Genomic DNA, 17250 nt, shown 5'->3' on the forward strand with positions numbered 1-17250 from the left:
CAGGCCACTGGGCCTGTTCTGTCTGTCGGTTGCAGGTCTGGCCTGTTCTGATGGTGGTCACAGTTCCACCTACCTGGCAGGCGCGGGGGGGAGGGGGCGGCTCTGCCTCTCAGCAGGCTGCTGCTCCTCTTCTGCCGGTGGGTCACAGGCCCGCCTACCTTGCAGGAGTGATTGGAAGCTCTGTCCCGCCGTGGGCCACTGGGCCTTTTCTGTCGGTGGTCACAGTTCCCCTACCTGGCAGGCGCGGGGGGTGGGGGGCGGCTCTGCCCCTCAGCAGGCCGCTGGGCCTGCTCTGTGGGTGGTCACAGTTCCCTCTACTTTGCCGGCGCAGGGGGAGGGGGCGGCTCAGCCTCTCAGCAGGCCGCTGCTCCTCTTCTGCCGGTGGGTCGCAGGCACGCCTACCTTGCAGGAGTGATTGGAAGCTCTGTCCCGCCGCGGGCCACTGGGCCTTTTCTGTCGGTGGTCACAGTTCCACCTACCTGGCAGGCGCGGGGGGTGGGGGGCGGCTCTGCCCCTCAGCAGGTCGCTGGGCCTGCTCTGTGCGTGGTCACAGTTCCCTCTACCTTGCCGGTGCAGGGGGAGGGGGCGGCTCTGCCTCTCAGCAGGCCGCTGCTCCTCTTCTGCCGGTGGGTCACAGGCCCGCCTACCTTGCAGGAGTGATTGGAAGCTCTGTCCCGCCGCGGGCCACTGGGCCTTTTCTGTCGGTGGTCACAGTTCCCCTACCTGGCAGGCGCGGGGGGTGGGCGGCGGCTCTGCCCCTCAGCAGGCCGCTGGGCCTGCTCTGTGGGTGGTCACAGTTCCCTCTACTTTGCCGGCGCAGGGGGAGGGGGCGGCTCAGCCTCTCAGCAGGCCGCTGCTCCTCTTCTGCCGGTGGGTCGCAGGCCCGCCTACCTTGCAGGAGTGATTGGAAGCTCTGTCCCGCCGCGGGCCACTGGGCCTTTTCTGTCGGTGGTCACCGTTCCACCTACCTGGCAGGCGCGGGGTGTGGGGGGCGGCTCTGTCATGTACTTATTTAAAGGGGAGTTTTATCGGAGTGTATTAAAAACAGAAAAGGACCAACATATATTTTTAGTCCTGCAAATAAAATTCCAATCCCTAATGAATACTATCCTACTCACTTAATATGCAATTTAGCTTTTAGTCATCACAACTAGAATTCTTTCACTTCATTATGCCAGCAGTTCTGTTGATTATATCTTGCTATTATCTGCAAAATGGGTAATGTAAATAATATTGATACTAAGACAGTTTAGGTAACTTGCTAATTTCGTGGTGATTGTACACCAAAATATGACAGGGCTGGATTCCAAGTGACTAGTGCTCAATCCAGTGATCAGTGACATGGCTAACTTAACCAGTAAAAGCTTCTATAAAATGAGAATAACAATAACACTCCATCAGGGGTTTTAATGAATAAATGAGTTAATTTTTGAAAAATACTAAAAACTTTGCCTGAATCATTAAATACTCAGTAAATATTAGTTATTATTTTGTCCAAGATCTTCTCTTTTCTTTTTTGAAAGTCATGATAGGCAGAAGTCAGAACCAAAATGCTAAATAGTAATTTTGATAATGTAATAAATTTCCAGATATTTCTAGATTAATCAAATAGGCATTTCTTTAGGTAGTGAGGAAGTTGAAGAAGAGACAGGTTTGAGAAAACTGGAGGTGGCTTTTAGGACCTAGAGTTATTCCAAGAAGGCAAGAGTCTCTAGTTCTTTGTTTTGAAGAAAGCCTTTCAGGAACTCTTTTCAGTCTCCTACATGACTTGAGGGTGTATCTCTAAAGCCTCTTCCTCTTTCAGTTCGTTGACCTGTATATATGTAAAATCCAGCTCTTACACTGGAAGTTGGGCTGTGAATCTAACACAAACAAGAGCAGGTCTCAGGAGCAGAATATGGTTCTTGACAGGTAACCAGCCTGGTGCAGATAGTTTGAGGAGAGTCTGGGGCAAGCAGTGTGTAATGATTATCTACCAGCAAGCAGCTGTTAGAGAGGGAAGGAGAGTATGCAGGTTAGGAAAGAAGGCAGCAGAGATAAGCTTTAGGTCAGAGAGTTTCAGCTAACAACAATGCAGACTTGACCTAACTCTTAGCTAAGGATGCTGCTCTGTGAAACTCAGTGGTCATGGAGACCTAAGTGAAACTGGATGGCCTTGTCCTGTAAAAGAACAATTTTTGACTTTAAGATGTGCCTTCATATGTATATGTAACTCAGAGACATGTCTGTCAAAGGGACAAATGGTGTCCAATAATTGTTGAGAAATCAAGGCATTTGGAGGGTGGAAGGGAAGGGAGAAGAGAGAGGGAGAGAAGGAGGGAGGAAGGGAGGGAGGGAGGGAGGGAGGGAGGGAGGGAGGGAGAGAGAGAGAGAGAGAGAGAGAATGAATATGAGAACATTTATACCTGTTCCTGTATCTGGAGGAAGAACTCTTCCTACTTTCTCTCAGGTGATTTTCACTTCATCACTGGATTTGGTCAGAATTTTGTTGAGACTGGGTCTGTCCCAGAACTGAGGTATAAGGGTATAAGGATATGGAGGAAGCCAGTGGACCATGTAAGGTAGAAGATGAACCTGTGTTCCAATGCCATTCACTAGCTGTTTTTCTTGGCAAGTAATTTAAATTCACCATGTCTTGGTTCCTTAATCTCTAAAAGGGGATGATGATAATAATGGCTAACACACATAGCACTATGTGCCATGTATATTTACAATTTAATGTTTACAGCCACCCTGTTATTCTCATTCCCTTCCTTGTGAGGAAACTGAGGAAGAGAGAGATTGAGTAACCTGCCCAAGATTTCCACAGCTCCTTGGTAGTGAAGCAGGAATCTAAGCACAGAAGACTACCTCCAGGGTCAATGCTCTCAGCCCTTCCCCTCTACTGACTCTCCAGTAAAAGGAAGACAGTAAAATGAGCCAGACACTGGGCACAGAGAAGTGGAAAGGGAAGCAGCAAAAACTCTCATCTATGTAACTCAGATGTGTGAGGAAAGAATCAGGTTGATTACAATAGGCTCTATTTATATAACTATCAAAAAGTGTAGAAACAGTGTAGATCCTCATATGTTTCCATGAACATACAATTGCAGAGTGATTTTTAGATAATTGTTTTGTTTGTTTTTGCTTTTTAGACTCATGTCTGAAACCAAATGCCTCCAATCCAATGCTTTAGAAAATAAAGTGTGGGCAAGTGGGTGTGTGGATGGATGTGCCACCATCACCCCGTAGCTTGGGAACTGTTCTTATCAACCATTTTCATCCAACTGCTCACAGTAAGGCTCAGGAAGGTATTTTTCAGGAAGTTCTGAGATTTCTTTTTGGCATACAAAATTATGTTTGGTTTTATTGCAGTGTTTGAGTACATTGACCTAGCAAAGAAGGCAAGTAATGGACAATCCGAATTCTGTACAAAAATAGTTATTTATATTTGAATTAACACTTTAAAGAATCACAGCATGAAAAAAAATCAATATGTAAACAGATTAGAGAATAACAAAAAGGAGCCTGGCATAGTATAGCCAGGCTCCTTTTTGTTATTCTCTAATCTGTAATCCCAGCAGCTCAGGAGGCTGAGACAGGAGGATGGAGAGTTCAAAGCCAGCCTCAGCAACTTAGCAAGGCACTAAGCAACTCAGTGAGATCTTGTCTCTAAATAAGATACAAAATAGGGCTGGGGATGTGGCTCATTGGTCAAGTGCCTCTGAGTTCAATTCCTGGTACCAAAAAAAAAAAAAAAAAAAAAGAATAACAAAAAGGAAGTCTGTAATTCATTTTCTCTTTTTTATTTATAATATAGTACTAACTTTACAAATTTGATTTTCAGCAGTCTGTTTATATTAACAGATGCAAGACTTTAGATATCTAGAAAAATAAATATCTAAGAAAAAGCAAAGGATCAAAATGAAAGAAAGTAGAAGACATCTTAAATCTTTGTACCATTCTCATTTATACTTCTACTTATATATAGAAATAAGTCAATAATTACTAGGCATCCTGACACAATGTTCTACCAAGATTTCTTCCAGTGTTTGAAATAATAAAATAACATTTCTTTTAAGACTTCATGATTTTAATATATGGAAGTTACATTTTTCATGTAACACAATCTGTAGATTTAATGTACTTGCTCTGTTTAGTGATAGTCCATCTGCTAATGTCTTAGTTTTTGAAATCCATGAAAATAAACCAGGACATATTTCTGTCCACTTTAATAGTAACTACCACAAATTACAAACTAAAGAGATTTGAGTCATCCACATCCACACAATATAGAATAAACCTAACATCAATATGTCAGTTTCTTACTACAAGGGTTATTTTGGGTGATAAAATCTTCACTGTGTTTCTTGGACATGGAGAGCTACATTTTTTATGAGAATGGGTATATTTTATTTTAGAGATGGGGGAATCACAGAACTTCTAGTTATAGTTCTGAAGACCCAAGCCATGCACATTAAAATCATAGAGAAGTATTCCTGTGGGAAAATGGGTTCATGCAAGGTTTAGTCACAAACTTAAAATAACTGAAGACTTGTCAAGGAAAATGACATCCCGGAAGGCACAGAAATGTGTGTCACTGTCTTAAAAGTGATCATGGAGGCAATGGTAGAATAATTGAAGACATTGTGAGACTAATCTTACACAAGTATAATGTGGATAAAGGAAACCCTGCTATAGATTTCTGTCCTTCCACCACAACTCTGGTTAAGAAGACAAATAGTGGATATTTGTAAACTAGTGAATTTAAAATCTCTATATGTCATTAAAATAATAGTTGTCTTAAAGAATTAGATTGGTTGTTGCTAGTTGAATAGTCCATGTTCTCAAATGTGTACACACAATATTCAAAAATAAAATGTTTTGTAACACAGATGCTTTAACATCTTGCTAAAATCAACAGCTATCAAGTGTGTAGAACTTCAGAGTTTGAAGAAAAATCTACACCATTTATCCACAGTTAGATCAGGAGAGCCACAAGTGATTTTTTTCTTTTAGAGCCCAGTTTTCTCAGAAAAGTATAGCATCTTTCTTTGGGGAAGAAACTCCATGTGGAAATTTCTTGTTTGACAGTTTATATGTAACCAGAACAAAGAACATAAAAATCTTTTATTATAACTTCATAGCATATGCATACATTTTATTTGTACCTACCTCCTTTAAAAAACATAGTATAATTAAGTCTTTTTAATATAGCTCTTGTTTTACTTTTCCAAGTAGTTTTAAAAACATAATGTATATCTTATTATCCAGCATGCAGCAGGGAAAGCACTAATGTAAATTGAAATTCGTGATCATATTTTAATTTCAGTTATCTCAAGAATGAGATTCCAAATCACACTTATTAATTAGATGGTATATATCTTTCATGACACAGAAGGCATTTAGATCATCATCATGGTGGATGCAATAAATTACGTTTTGTAGAATGAGAGAATCCAACTCTGACTGCTCTCATTCTCCTAGTTCTCATTTTCTAAGGGCATCCTTGCTCATGGTGTCTACCTTTGTGCAATGTCCTCCTGTTCTTGTTCTGTTCATTTAAACTGGACTCAGAGAGCTTTGAAGCTTAGTGACTATGGACCAGTGTTTCAGAGATGTCAGAATAAAACTTGAGCTGGGACACCCTGACAAAGGTTATACAGCAATGTGTGCAGAGCCGAGGGGACAGTATCTTGACTATCTCCTGCTGCTTCATGTCAATCAAAGCAAATATGGAAATTGTAGCTTCTCCTTCAGTCCATTCTTACACTTCAACAAAGCTCTTTCTGACTGTGTAGCGGGGGGAATTGGTTGGAACCCAGGCTACACTGTTCACTTGCTATAGGACCTCGAGCAAATTCTTTTATTTCTATTTTCCCACTGCCCCGTCCAGTAAGATGGGGAACTTGACAACTTCTACCTCACAAATAAGTCAGTGTTCATGAATACCTAGAATAGTACCCAATCATAGTAAATATTCAATAAGCATAAGTTGCTATCATAATGAATTACATTTTACTTTTGATTTGCATCCCGCCCAGTTAGCACATACTTATTTTCTAATGGTTTATTTAGAATGTACAGCTCATGTCACTTCAGAGCAGGACTACCTCCAGATTTCTTGTACATATCTCCATAGAGCTTAACACAATGTTTGATAGCGATTCTGTAAATATGTTTTTTTCCCATATGGATTGATATTTAGATAAATAGAATTTTACAACTATGGCTGACTTTTAGATGTTGTCAGAGAAAATGCCTGTTATGATGTGTTAGCAGTATACTTTGCCAGTGCTCTAGGTTAAAAAGGCAAAGACCACTGCACACTTACAATTTTTTAAGCTACATAACGTAAGACTCTGTTGGATACTTTCAAACTATATATTGTATTGTGGTTATATGAATAGTATGATTCTAAGCCCTAAATTTTAAACAATCTTCTACTAAGGCATTTTTTAATGCAAATTCTTAGCTGCTAATTAGAATTGCTGGGTGAACAATATCCAAGCTATATTCCAAACCAGTTAGCTCAAAATCTGGGTGCCAGTATAAACACTGGGTGCCAGTGTTTATTAAATCTCTTCCAATGATGCCTCCATATAGGAAAGTTGGAGAACTACTGTGCTGAACTGTTGGACTGTAAAAATGTTACTCTATGGGATATTCACCTGGAGTGGGACAAAAAGTAGCCGCCTTATAAAAATCCTGTCAAGTAGTATGTGGCCTAGACATTGACTCACCTTCTAAGAAGGGTTATGAAGAATGCGGTGATCTGAACTCTTATTTTGTTCAATTCATTTCCCTTCCCACAATATTGTGGCTTGGACTTTTTCTTTTTTCTTTTTTTTTTGGCCAGGCTGACTCCTGCAGATGTGTCATTTTCCACACACTGGGTCCCTGCCTGCTGCCTGCTCAGAGGTGGGTGGCAGTGCTTGAGTCATGGCTGTGAGTCTGCTTTGAGACTCTGTGATTCCCTGGGAGTCACTTTTCCTCCTTGCCCTGTGGTTTCTTCTGCTTGATGAATTTTGTCTCAGATGCAGCTTTAAAGAAGAAAACTTTGAATGAGAAAAAAAGCATATTTTGTACATGTCAGATATAGACTTGTTTTTCTGTTTCTTAGGCCACTTATGACCTATTCTGAATGACTTTCTAGTATAAAAGATTCTATTTCACAAGTTAAGGTGATATATATTTTTTTTTTCTGAAGTTTTTATTTTTTTAATTATTCATATATTTAGTAAAAAAACAAAGTTAATTAAATTGCTTATAACATGTAGGAAGGGCAACTATTCAAACACAGGGCAGGGACAATGAGTGAGGATGGAAGTCTTTGAGGGCATGGCTGTGTCTGATGTATCTTTCTGTCATTAGGCCTAGCACAGTAAGTGACTTCTGTCAGTGTTTGATGTTAAGCAGAAGTTAGATGGATCCTTGCCTTGACAAGCACATAACAGTTAATTGAGCAGGGATGAGTGGGAGGAAAGAAAAGGTGGGGGGCTTCTATGACTAAAGGGGAGCATATGCTCACAGGTGTGGGTGAGGCGGGCTCTACCACCAGTGCTAGAGAAGGGCTGTGGAGCCAGGCATAAAGGATGAGAAGGGAGAGCAGGGAGGTGTGGATCATGCTGAACTTTGTAACTGATGCTGAAGAGTTTTTAATCTCTCTGGAAACTGATGGGGAGCCATTTAAGGAGATTTAGCTGGGGATTGACATGATCATCCTTTCAGAGAAGTCACTTTGGTAGAATACAGGAGTGAGGGAACAGAGAAACCTATAAGGAGCCATCATGAAATTCAGTGTGTAGAGCACACTGTGCCCCTCTGACTTACTTCATCTTGTATAGAATGTGCCTAGCTCTGAGTTACTGCATTTTATAAAGCAGTAGTTTGACATGAGCTACTCCATGTGGATGGAGAATGTCTTTATATTTTGTAAAAGTAGACTGCCACCATCTACACAGCACAACCATAAGGCACAAAGTGATGAAAAAATTATCATGCTAATAAAAAATGATCACTTGCAAACTTATCAAATTAAATCAGAAGCACCTGGATGCATGGGTGTATCACACTCATATCAGAAAAAAATCAGGCCCATGAGCTTATCAGTCTCTGCAGATGCAACCCCCTCACCTGAAACACATAAAAGGAAGGTATACCACAATGGTGGTATAGTGGCACACGCCAGCCTACCATCAGACCATCTGGTGAATGGGTCATGAGGTCAACAGGCTAAGAACTCCCTACTCTGCCCCTAGGGCTTCAACTCAGCTGATCTCCCTGCTTGATGTGGCCCACTTCAAAACTGCCTTCCTTCCTTCTGGACCCTGGCATAGAATAAATTACAACTCCAACATCTCTGTGCTCTGAATAGGCTCTTTGGCTAGTTCATAATTTTATCTAACCACCTGCAGTGACTCTGCATTTGTATTTGCTCTCTGCCTTTGTTCCCGATAGGCCACTTGAAGCTCTCTGGCTGCATCAATCCTTCCTAAATATCTTTAGTGGTGAAGAAATGTTTGAGAAGATTCGTTTTTATTTTAGATTCATTTTCTTCAATTAGAGTCAAGTAAAATTAAATAACTTTCTATAGCCTATATATCATTGTGTAATATATGATATGTAACTTGAATTTATAGATATTGGTAGTTAAGATTGAAATGAAATAAAATAATCTGTGATTCCTTTAGTCACAACACCAAGTGAAACATGAGTATGTTCAGTGAATTAGAGCTAAAGAAAATGATACAACATGTGAATTTATTGTTATGCAATAAATTCATTGTGGAAAGATATATGTGTCTGGTCCATGTTAGTGGATAACTCTCTCACAATACCAAGGGGGAAATGATGATATCCAGAACCATTTTGGGGGGAAAAAGTTAAGCAATAACCTTGTGCTGCACAACAAAATGAAACTTAGAGACATTAAAGATGTAAATGTAAAAATGAATTAATAGAAATGTAAGAGAATATGTTTTTAAATCTTAGGGACTAGGAAGGCCTTTTAAATCATGAGACTAAAGGCCAGAGATACAAGTAAATTAAATAATATATTGACTGTGCATATTTTGCTAGATGCTAGGGGAATGTAGATGAGGAGACTTGATTTGTTCATTTAAAGGTCTTCAGAAGTGTTGAAAGGTAAGAAAACAGTACATTCAGATACCTTGGGCTAAAAGCTATGTTGGAATTAAGTCATGGTTCAGTATGGCAAAATGGCCTGGGAGATGGAGAGGAGAGACTTGTCAAAGGAGAAAATGAGCTAAATCTTGATATAGGATCAGTCAGGGGATTGTGAACAGGTGGGAAGAGAGCATTTTCGATAGAGTATACAGCTTGTGCCAATGTGGAGAAAGGGTTCTTTTTGTATTTGAGGTGTGTAAAATACAAAGGGATGAACAGGAAGTACTGAAGCTAAGGTTTAAAAAAACCTGAGAGAAGACATCTTGATTTTATCCTGTGGATCAGCACCATCCAGTAGAAATTTCTGTGATACTGGAAATGTTCTGTTCTCTACTGTCCAATATGGCAGCCATCAGCCGCATATGGCTGGCTACCGAGCATTTAAAATGTGAGTTCCTAGGGCTTCAGCTCAGCTTCAGTGCAATTGAAGAACTGAATTTTTAATTTTATCTAATTTTAATTAATTTACATTTAATTAATTTACCATTTTAGCTAGTGCCTACTATTTTGGATAGTACTGCTATAGATAATGTGGGTTTATTGATTTTTTTTTGGTAGAGAAATATGATGAATAGCATCATATTTTAGAAAGATCACTCTGACCTGCTCACAGCTAGGTTAAGGTGTTCTCATGCTGAGCATAAGCAAGTTCATAAAACATGAACATCAGACAAGGTTACTCTAAGATTTACCTTTCTGGTATGAAGATACTCAGTAACAAAGTTACTTCTACTTTGTGATGACCCAGATCCAGAAGATGAACCATCTTTTCCTGAAACTTAAACAGGACTGGGGAGTGTCCCAGATCACAGGACTTTCAGTACTAAAATTGCAAAGCTCCTGGGCAAACCTGATCTCCCCACTCTCTGAAGTAACCCAATAAAAGCTCAAATATTTTAACAAGCTCCTCCTAGCATCCTCATACTGAGAAGCCTCCCAGTTCCCCATGGTAGTTGTCTTTCTTGTTACATTCTGAGAAACTCAAATGTATTCAATGGCAGGTGGGTCCTGGTGGATTTTACTGATGGGCAAAGATCAATCAACAAAATCAAGGTAAATGCTATAGTAGGTAATTTCTTAATACTGTTTTAAATGATTAATTTTCCTCTAGCAATGAAAAGAGAAAAATTATATAACTTATATGAAGTCCAAGGTGCATAATAAATCTTAATATTAAAATGTCAAGAATTATTTTTATACCATGATAGGAAGGAATTGTTTTGTTCTCTTTGTAACAGTGTCCCTTCCTTTCTGTCTTTCAGGGATCATGTCTGACCACCAGTTTGGTAACCAGTTTATGTGCAGTGTGGTGGCCTCTCATGTGAGTCACCTGCCCACAACCAACCTCAGCTTCGTCTGGATTGCCCCACCTGCTGGTACTGGCTGCGTCAATTTCATGTAAGTATCCAAAGTGTCAGAGATGGCTATGGAAGGCAAATGCAACCTTTCATGAGCTACATGGCGAGTAACTATTGTCAAGTATTATTTTAATAGGTTAGACTTAATTAAAACCATTAATTTTGGTGTCAAAAGAAATCAAAAAAATTTTATAAAGTAGCTTTAGCAATTTATTTTTGTGTATTCATTTATAACTTCCAGATTTCTAAATTGGATTTTAACTGAAAAAATTAAACAATGTAATAAAAGTGAAATCACGATAGGAGATGGAGAATGAGGAGAGGTTATTGAAAGGGTACAAAGTTTCAGTAAAGATGAATGTTTTACAGACCTATTATACAGCATACTGACTATAGTATGGATTTCAAAATTGCTAAGACAGAAGATTTTTTTCTAGTATTCTTTTTATTATTATAAATATTAATTCATATTAATGGTACAGATTAATGGGTTTCCTATGACATGTCTATACATGGATATGTTGATATGTTGTTTTACTCATATTTACCTCCCTGTAAGAGATTAGATTTCAAGAGTTCTCATGAAAAAATGATAAGTATGTAAAGCTATGTATGTTAATTAACATAATTTCATCATTCAACAGTGTAAACACATTTCAAAAGATCACCTTGTACCCTACAAGTAAATGCCGTTATTTGTGAGTTTATAAAAAGATTAAAGTAATTGAAGAAGTCAGGACAACCGTAAAATGAATGTTCAGAAAATGAAGTGAAAGCAGGTACAAGCAATGCTTTGAGACTTCACATACTGGAAGATGATTACAAATTTCCTTTGAGCTTTTCTGGCTGTTAGTGCCAAAAGGGAAATGTGATTGATTAGGTGATTCGTGGTGGCCAGAAGTCAGGTATTGTATAAAAACCTAAGGATTCTCTCATGAGTTTTCATTAGGAAGAAACTGGGGGAGTTAGTGAACACAGCTCTTAGCTGCATCCTTGTATAACTAGCACATCGAGGTTCAGAGACTGCGACTTGCTACATCTCTCCATATAATGCCCAACCCTGACTCCTGAGCCACCACTCCCACCCTTCTTAGTTAGCTGATTTTTCCCCCATAGCATATTTTACTCTTACCACATGTTATCTTGCATTTATATAATTATGTGCATTGTCTATTATCTGTCTCTTCCCACTAAAATGCAAGTTCCCTGAAGGCAAAATTTGGGGGTTTTTTTCCACTGATTTTCCAGAGCTGTCTGCAACAATCTCTAGGACACAGTAAACACTCCTTAAATATTGGTTGAAGTGACCAGTAGGCCAAGGTAATACAGACACAGACAAATCAGAAACAGTTATTCTGTGGGCAGTGAAGCAAACTAGAAGTTTCTTGAATGGTTTTCTCTTCCAATCTCCTGTGCATACAGCAAAGTCCCACAAAACCTGTGTACTCACAGAACACTACTACCTTTCCCCCGCCTTGGCAACATATAGTTCAGTGTTAGGAGATCCTATGGCTCCCACACCACTGACTATATAGTCTGTTTGCTTAGTTTCTGGGTGAGGTAGGCTGCTAACATCATATTCATCCTATATCGCCAATGGGCATTTAATCCAATCATTTTCTTCCATAGAAAGTTTTTTGTACCTGAATCTTTTCCTTCTAGTACCTCCTGCTAAGATAACTGCAGAAACTTCATTACTGCCCTCACACTTCCAGCCTGCTTCTCCCCCAGTCCACCCTACACATTGATATCCACCTAATCTTCCTAAGGCCAAACCTTGATCACTCAAAATTTAGATAAGCATGAAATTCTCTACTGAAGGCATGGATTTGAAGTCTCTTCCCCATCCTGCTGTTTTATTATCTTTTATCTCTTATAGCCTGTACCTCCTGATAGAGGACAAACTGGCAAGATTTGCCACAATGTCCTGAAAATCCTGGCTTTCTCTCTTCATGCTTTTCTCTTGCCCCTGAATGCTGTTTTTTTCTCAACGCAGATTGTTAAAATTTCTACGTTTTTTTCAAAGCTTGTTTAAAAACTTGCTAAGATGCCAACAACAAAAGTGATACATACTGACATGTTGTGCTTGTAACTTTATTAGAATGCACATTATACTTTATAATATACTGATTTGAGTTAATTTTTTGCCTTTTCTCTTAGATTAGATTAGACAGAGACAAATTTTTCTTTTTGATTCCTCCATATTTGGTACAGTGTCTCATATATAGATGTCCAGGAAAATGTCCCTTGAATTATATGATGTTTTATGTTGTCATTTCCTTTAGCTTGTGATCCCTGATGCTCTTACCATGTTTTCTTGTGTGTTGACACTTGGAAGGGTAAATTCTTGTGTGTGTGTGTGTGTGTGTGTGTGTGTGTGTCTGTGTACATGCATGCAGTACTATGGTGCTCTATCACCAAGACACATCCCCAGCCATTTTTATTTTGAGACAGAATCTCCCTAAATTACCCAGGATGTCCTCAAATTTGTGATCCTCTTTTCTCAGCCTCTCACATCACAGGTATTATAGGCAGGGGCCACCAAGTTCAGCAAATTCTTGTCATATATAACTTCTTTAATTTAAAATAAGAATTGCGTTTTTAAAAGATAAAACACAAAGTAAATCTATATCAGCAATATAGAACTGCCAACTTCCAAACAAATTTAGGTTTTTAATTGACTCTATTTAAAAATTATATTCTATGACTTATAATCCCATTGATACTGAAATTCTATTTCCTTCTGAGAGTTTTAAGTCTTAATTCTAATTTCTTTGCTGGAGGCCAGGAAAATATCATTTGGTTATAAGTAATTTTTACTGACTGGAAAGACATTTATACACCCTTACCTATATTTTCCAGTCAAATTTTGAGGATACAATTTATATTTTTAGCATTCTCCATAAATGGTTAATCTCCTTATTGGCAGCCATGATGATGTTGAAGTTACATAGAGTAGCTGCTTATTATGTGGGCAAAATGCTTGTTTTTGACTAGAGCTACATGTAAAGGTTAGAATTCGTAATTAGTAAGTGTCCAGCAATACTTGAAGGGGATTGCTAATATTCAACATCAATTTTACATAGTAAACAAAAACAAAGTAACACAAAAGCCTGAGGCATTGGGAGGTAAATATATTGTATATTATAAATATCTTTTCTGATTAACATGAAATTCAAGTTAAAATTTTAGTTTTTAAAGGTAGGAAGAATTCTTTTTAAAATTTGTGCATATTAACTATACAGAATATTGGGTTTCATTGTGGCATTTTTGTAGACGTGTATATAAGCTGTTTTGATCATTTTCTCTATTCTATTACCCTTTCTTAACCTCCCATCCCCTATTCCCCTGGTTCCCTTCCTCTTCCCAGTCTCCCTTCTATTTTCATGTCATCTTTCTTTTACTCTCTATTTCACATATGAGAGAAAAGAGGTGATGCTTATTTTTCTGAATCTGACTTATTTCACTTCATGTGGTGATCTCCAGTTCCATTCACTTTCCTGAAAATGACATGATTTTATTGCTCTTTATAGCTGAGTAAAACTCCATCATGTATATGTGCCACATTTTCTTTATCCATTCATTTGTTGACAGGCACCTAGGCTGATTCCATACCTTGGCTATTGTGAATTTTACTGTGATAAACCTGGGTGTACAGGTATCTCTATAATGTGCTGATTTTAATTTTTTAAGATATATACTGAGAAGTGGTATACCTGGATCTTAAGATAGTTCTATTTTTAGTTCTTTTAGGTACTTTCATACTGATTTCCATAGTGGCTGTATTAATTTGCATTACCATTCATAGTGTGTAAGAATTCCTTTCCCCAGTTTGACAGAATTTATTATTATTTGTATTCTTGATTTCTGGGGTGAGAGGTGATCTCAGTGTAGTTCTTTTTAATTTGTATCTCCTTAATGACTAAAGATTTTGATCTTTTTGCATAATTATTGGCCATTTGTACTTCTTCTTTGGAGAAGTATTTGTTCAATTCATTTTTCCATTTGTTGATTAGGTTTTGTTTTTTTGTTTTAAGGTTTCTGAGTTCTTTATATATTCTGGATATTAATCCTTTGTCAGAAGGGTAGCTGGCAAAGATTTTCTTTTGTTTTGTAGGCAGACTATTCACTCTGTTAATTTTTTCTTTTGTTTGATTAATTGTTGATTCTTGCTATTATTTCCTGAGCTATGGGAGTCCTATTGTCTTGTCCAGAGCCCAGTTGTGCCAGGGCCGTAGGATGGGTTACAGACAGGCCAAATAACAGAAACAGCATGGGAGACATATATTTTATTGGGGAAAGCTTACAAGAGACTGCTCCAAGAAGAGTTTCAGTGGTGACAGGCTGACGGGTAGCACTTTAATCTCTCAAGGTGCTTTACCAAATGACACCTCCTCTCTGTCATGGTCTTTTGTCCAGAGGCAACCAACTAGATGAGTGACATGTATCCTTTCCACAGTGCCCTCTGTTCTGTTTCCTCTCAGAGGGGTTTTTTATGTTAGGCTGCAGAAGCAATGACATCATCAGGTTAAAGCTTTCTTAGTTAGCTTGGATTACCAACATCCCAAGGAGCAACAGTTCTCATGTACAGGCAAGAAGGAAGCTTTCTACAGATAACTAGCTCCCAATGTACTGAAGAGAAAGCCAGTGTCCTTCAAGATAATATGTATCTGAACTTTGCAGCCAAGGCTTGCTCTCATTGTTCCCTTATCTTGGCTAGGTATTTTGGGAACAGAAATGGGGCATTCAGGGACCTGGTGTTTTACTGTCCCCCTGTGCTTTAGGGAAAATATACCTGTCTCAGGAAATCATTGCTTGTGCCTATATCTTGAAGTATTTCCACTATGTTTTCTTCTAGCAGTTTAAAAGTTTTAGGTATTATACTTAGGCCTTTGATCCCTGGGAATGTAGCTTACTAGTAGAGTGCTTGCCTAGCATTTGGGAGGCCCTGCGTTCAATTGTGAGTACCACACACACACAAAATTATATTGAGTCTTTGGTCCATTTTGAATTGATTTTTGTACAGGGTGAAAGATAGGGATCTATTTCAATTTTTAAAATTTTATTCTAACTGACATAATATTTGCATTTATAGGGTAGAGTTATAATTTGATAACATGTGTATAATGTATATAGATCAAATCAGAGTACTTTGCATTTCTGTCCTCAAATAATACTTTTTCTTTTTGCTTGTTATTATATTCTTCATAGTTTTATTTTCCAACTATGTATCCTTATACACTAAAGATTTGTTTTTAAAAAATAAATATTTTTAAGTCTTTAAATTCATAGGTTTTCCTCCACATTTTTCTCTTTGCAATATTTTTGTTGAAAAAAGTAGATCACTTATCCTAGAATCAGAATTTTGTTGTTTGCAATTTTACAATATAGTTTATTCTCTTGCATTGTCACCTGCCCTCTGAAATTCCTGCAGATGCATAGTTGAATCTAGAACCTCTATCAGATTCAGGTTTGATTTGGGGGAAGGAAGAGTCCCTTGTATGTGTTGTCTAAATATTATTATTTCTATGTATTGAGAACCTTCACATTCTCTTCTAGTTATTAGAATTATTTTTTAGAAATCAGACTTCAGCCATGCTTATGTGCATTTTTGAAAATTTCTATATCACTTGTGTGTGTGTGTGTGTGTGTGTGTGCGCGCGCGCGCCAGAAATTGAACCCAGGGGCACTCAATCACTGAGCTATATCCCTTTTTGAGTTTTTTTTATTTAGGTATAGGGTCTTACTGAGTTGTGTAGGGCCTTACTAAATTGCTGAGGCTGGCTTTGAACTTGTAATACTCCTGTCTCAACCTCTGGGATTACAGGTGCTAGGGTTATAGGCGTGCACCATTGTGCCTGGCTCTCTATGACTTTCTTATATTGTTAGTTAACTCATATTATTATTCAATTTTTCACATGCTTGCTTTCTTTTTCTAGTTGGGCTTTAAATCCCAAAGGTCAGAGGCTATTAATAGTATTTTTATATACCTAGTATTTCCTAAATACTGAACTTTGTGTAATAGAAGTTTCTTAATAAATAGTTATTAATAGCTAAAATATATTTCATTGATTCTAAAATACTGATAAGTGTTTCAATATCTATGAAGTAGATTTCATTTGATGGCACCCTACAATTATAATAGATAATTACTTTATTACACAGTGACTTATAATTGTTGGCGTGTTATATTTGAAGAAATTCAGCAATTAACATTTATCATTTACCATGTACAAGCTCTTTCTTTTTCTTTCCTCTAATTTTTTAATTTGTTCTAATTAGTTATACATGACAGTAGAATGAATTTTGACACATCATATATAAATGAAGCACAACTTCTCATTCTTCCAGTTGTACATGATGTAGATCACACTGGTCATATAATCATATATGCACATGGGTAATAACATCCAATTTATTCTACTATCCTTCTAATCCCCATATTCCTTCCCCTCCTTTCTCTCCCTTCTAACCCAAAGTACCTCTATTATTCCCTAGTGCCCCATCCCCTTATTGTGAATCAGCATCTGCATATCAGAGAAAACATTTGGCCTTTGGATTTTTGGGATTGGCTTATTTTGCTTAGCATGATATTCTCCAGCTTGGCACACATGGTCTTTCTAAGACTGACAATAGAATTGACATTACACCCAATTATGTGATCTCAGAACAGCCAAATGTATGATGGACTCTGATTTTAAACCCTAGTTACCTATTTAAAATC

At 38.1% G+C, this 17250-nt stretch overlaps 1 protein-coding gene across 2 annotated transcripts in view; it reads left to right on the plus strand.

Moving 5' to 3' along the window:
* Reln (reelin) overlaps positions 1-17250 on the plus strand; it is a 466520-nt gene that overhangs the window by 134742 nt on the left and 314528 nt on the right. For both annotated transcript variants that reach the window (XM_027926303.3, XM_027926304.3), the window contains exon 3: positions 10431-10566. In XM_027926303.3, the coding sequence (XP_027782104.3) occupies positions 10431-10566 (136 nt within the window). The remainder of the gene's footprint in view (positions 1-10430; positions 10567-17250) is intronic.

This window comes from Marmota flaviventris, chromosome 1 (assembly GCF_047511675.1).
Source record: "Marmota flaviventris isolate mMarFla1 chromosome 1, mMarFla1.hap1, whole genome shotgun sequence".
NCBI classification, from domain to species: Eukaryota; Metazoa; Chordata; class Mammalia; order Rodentia; family Sciuridae; genus Marmota; species Marmota flaviventris.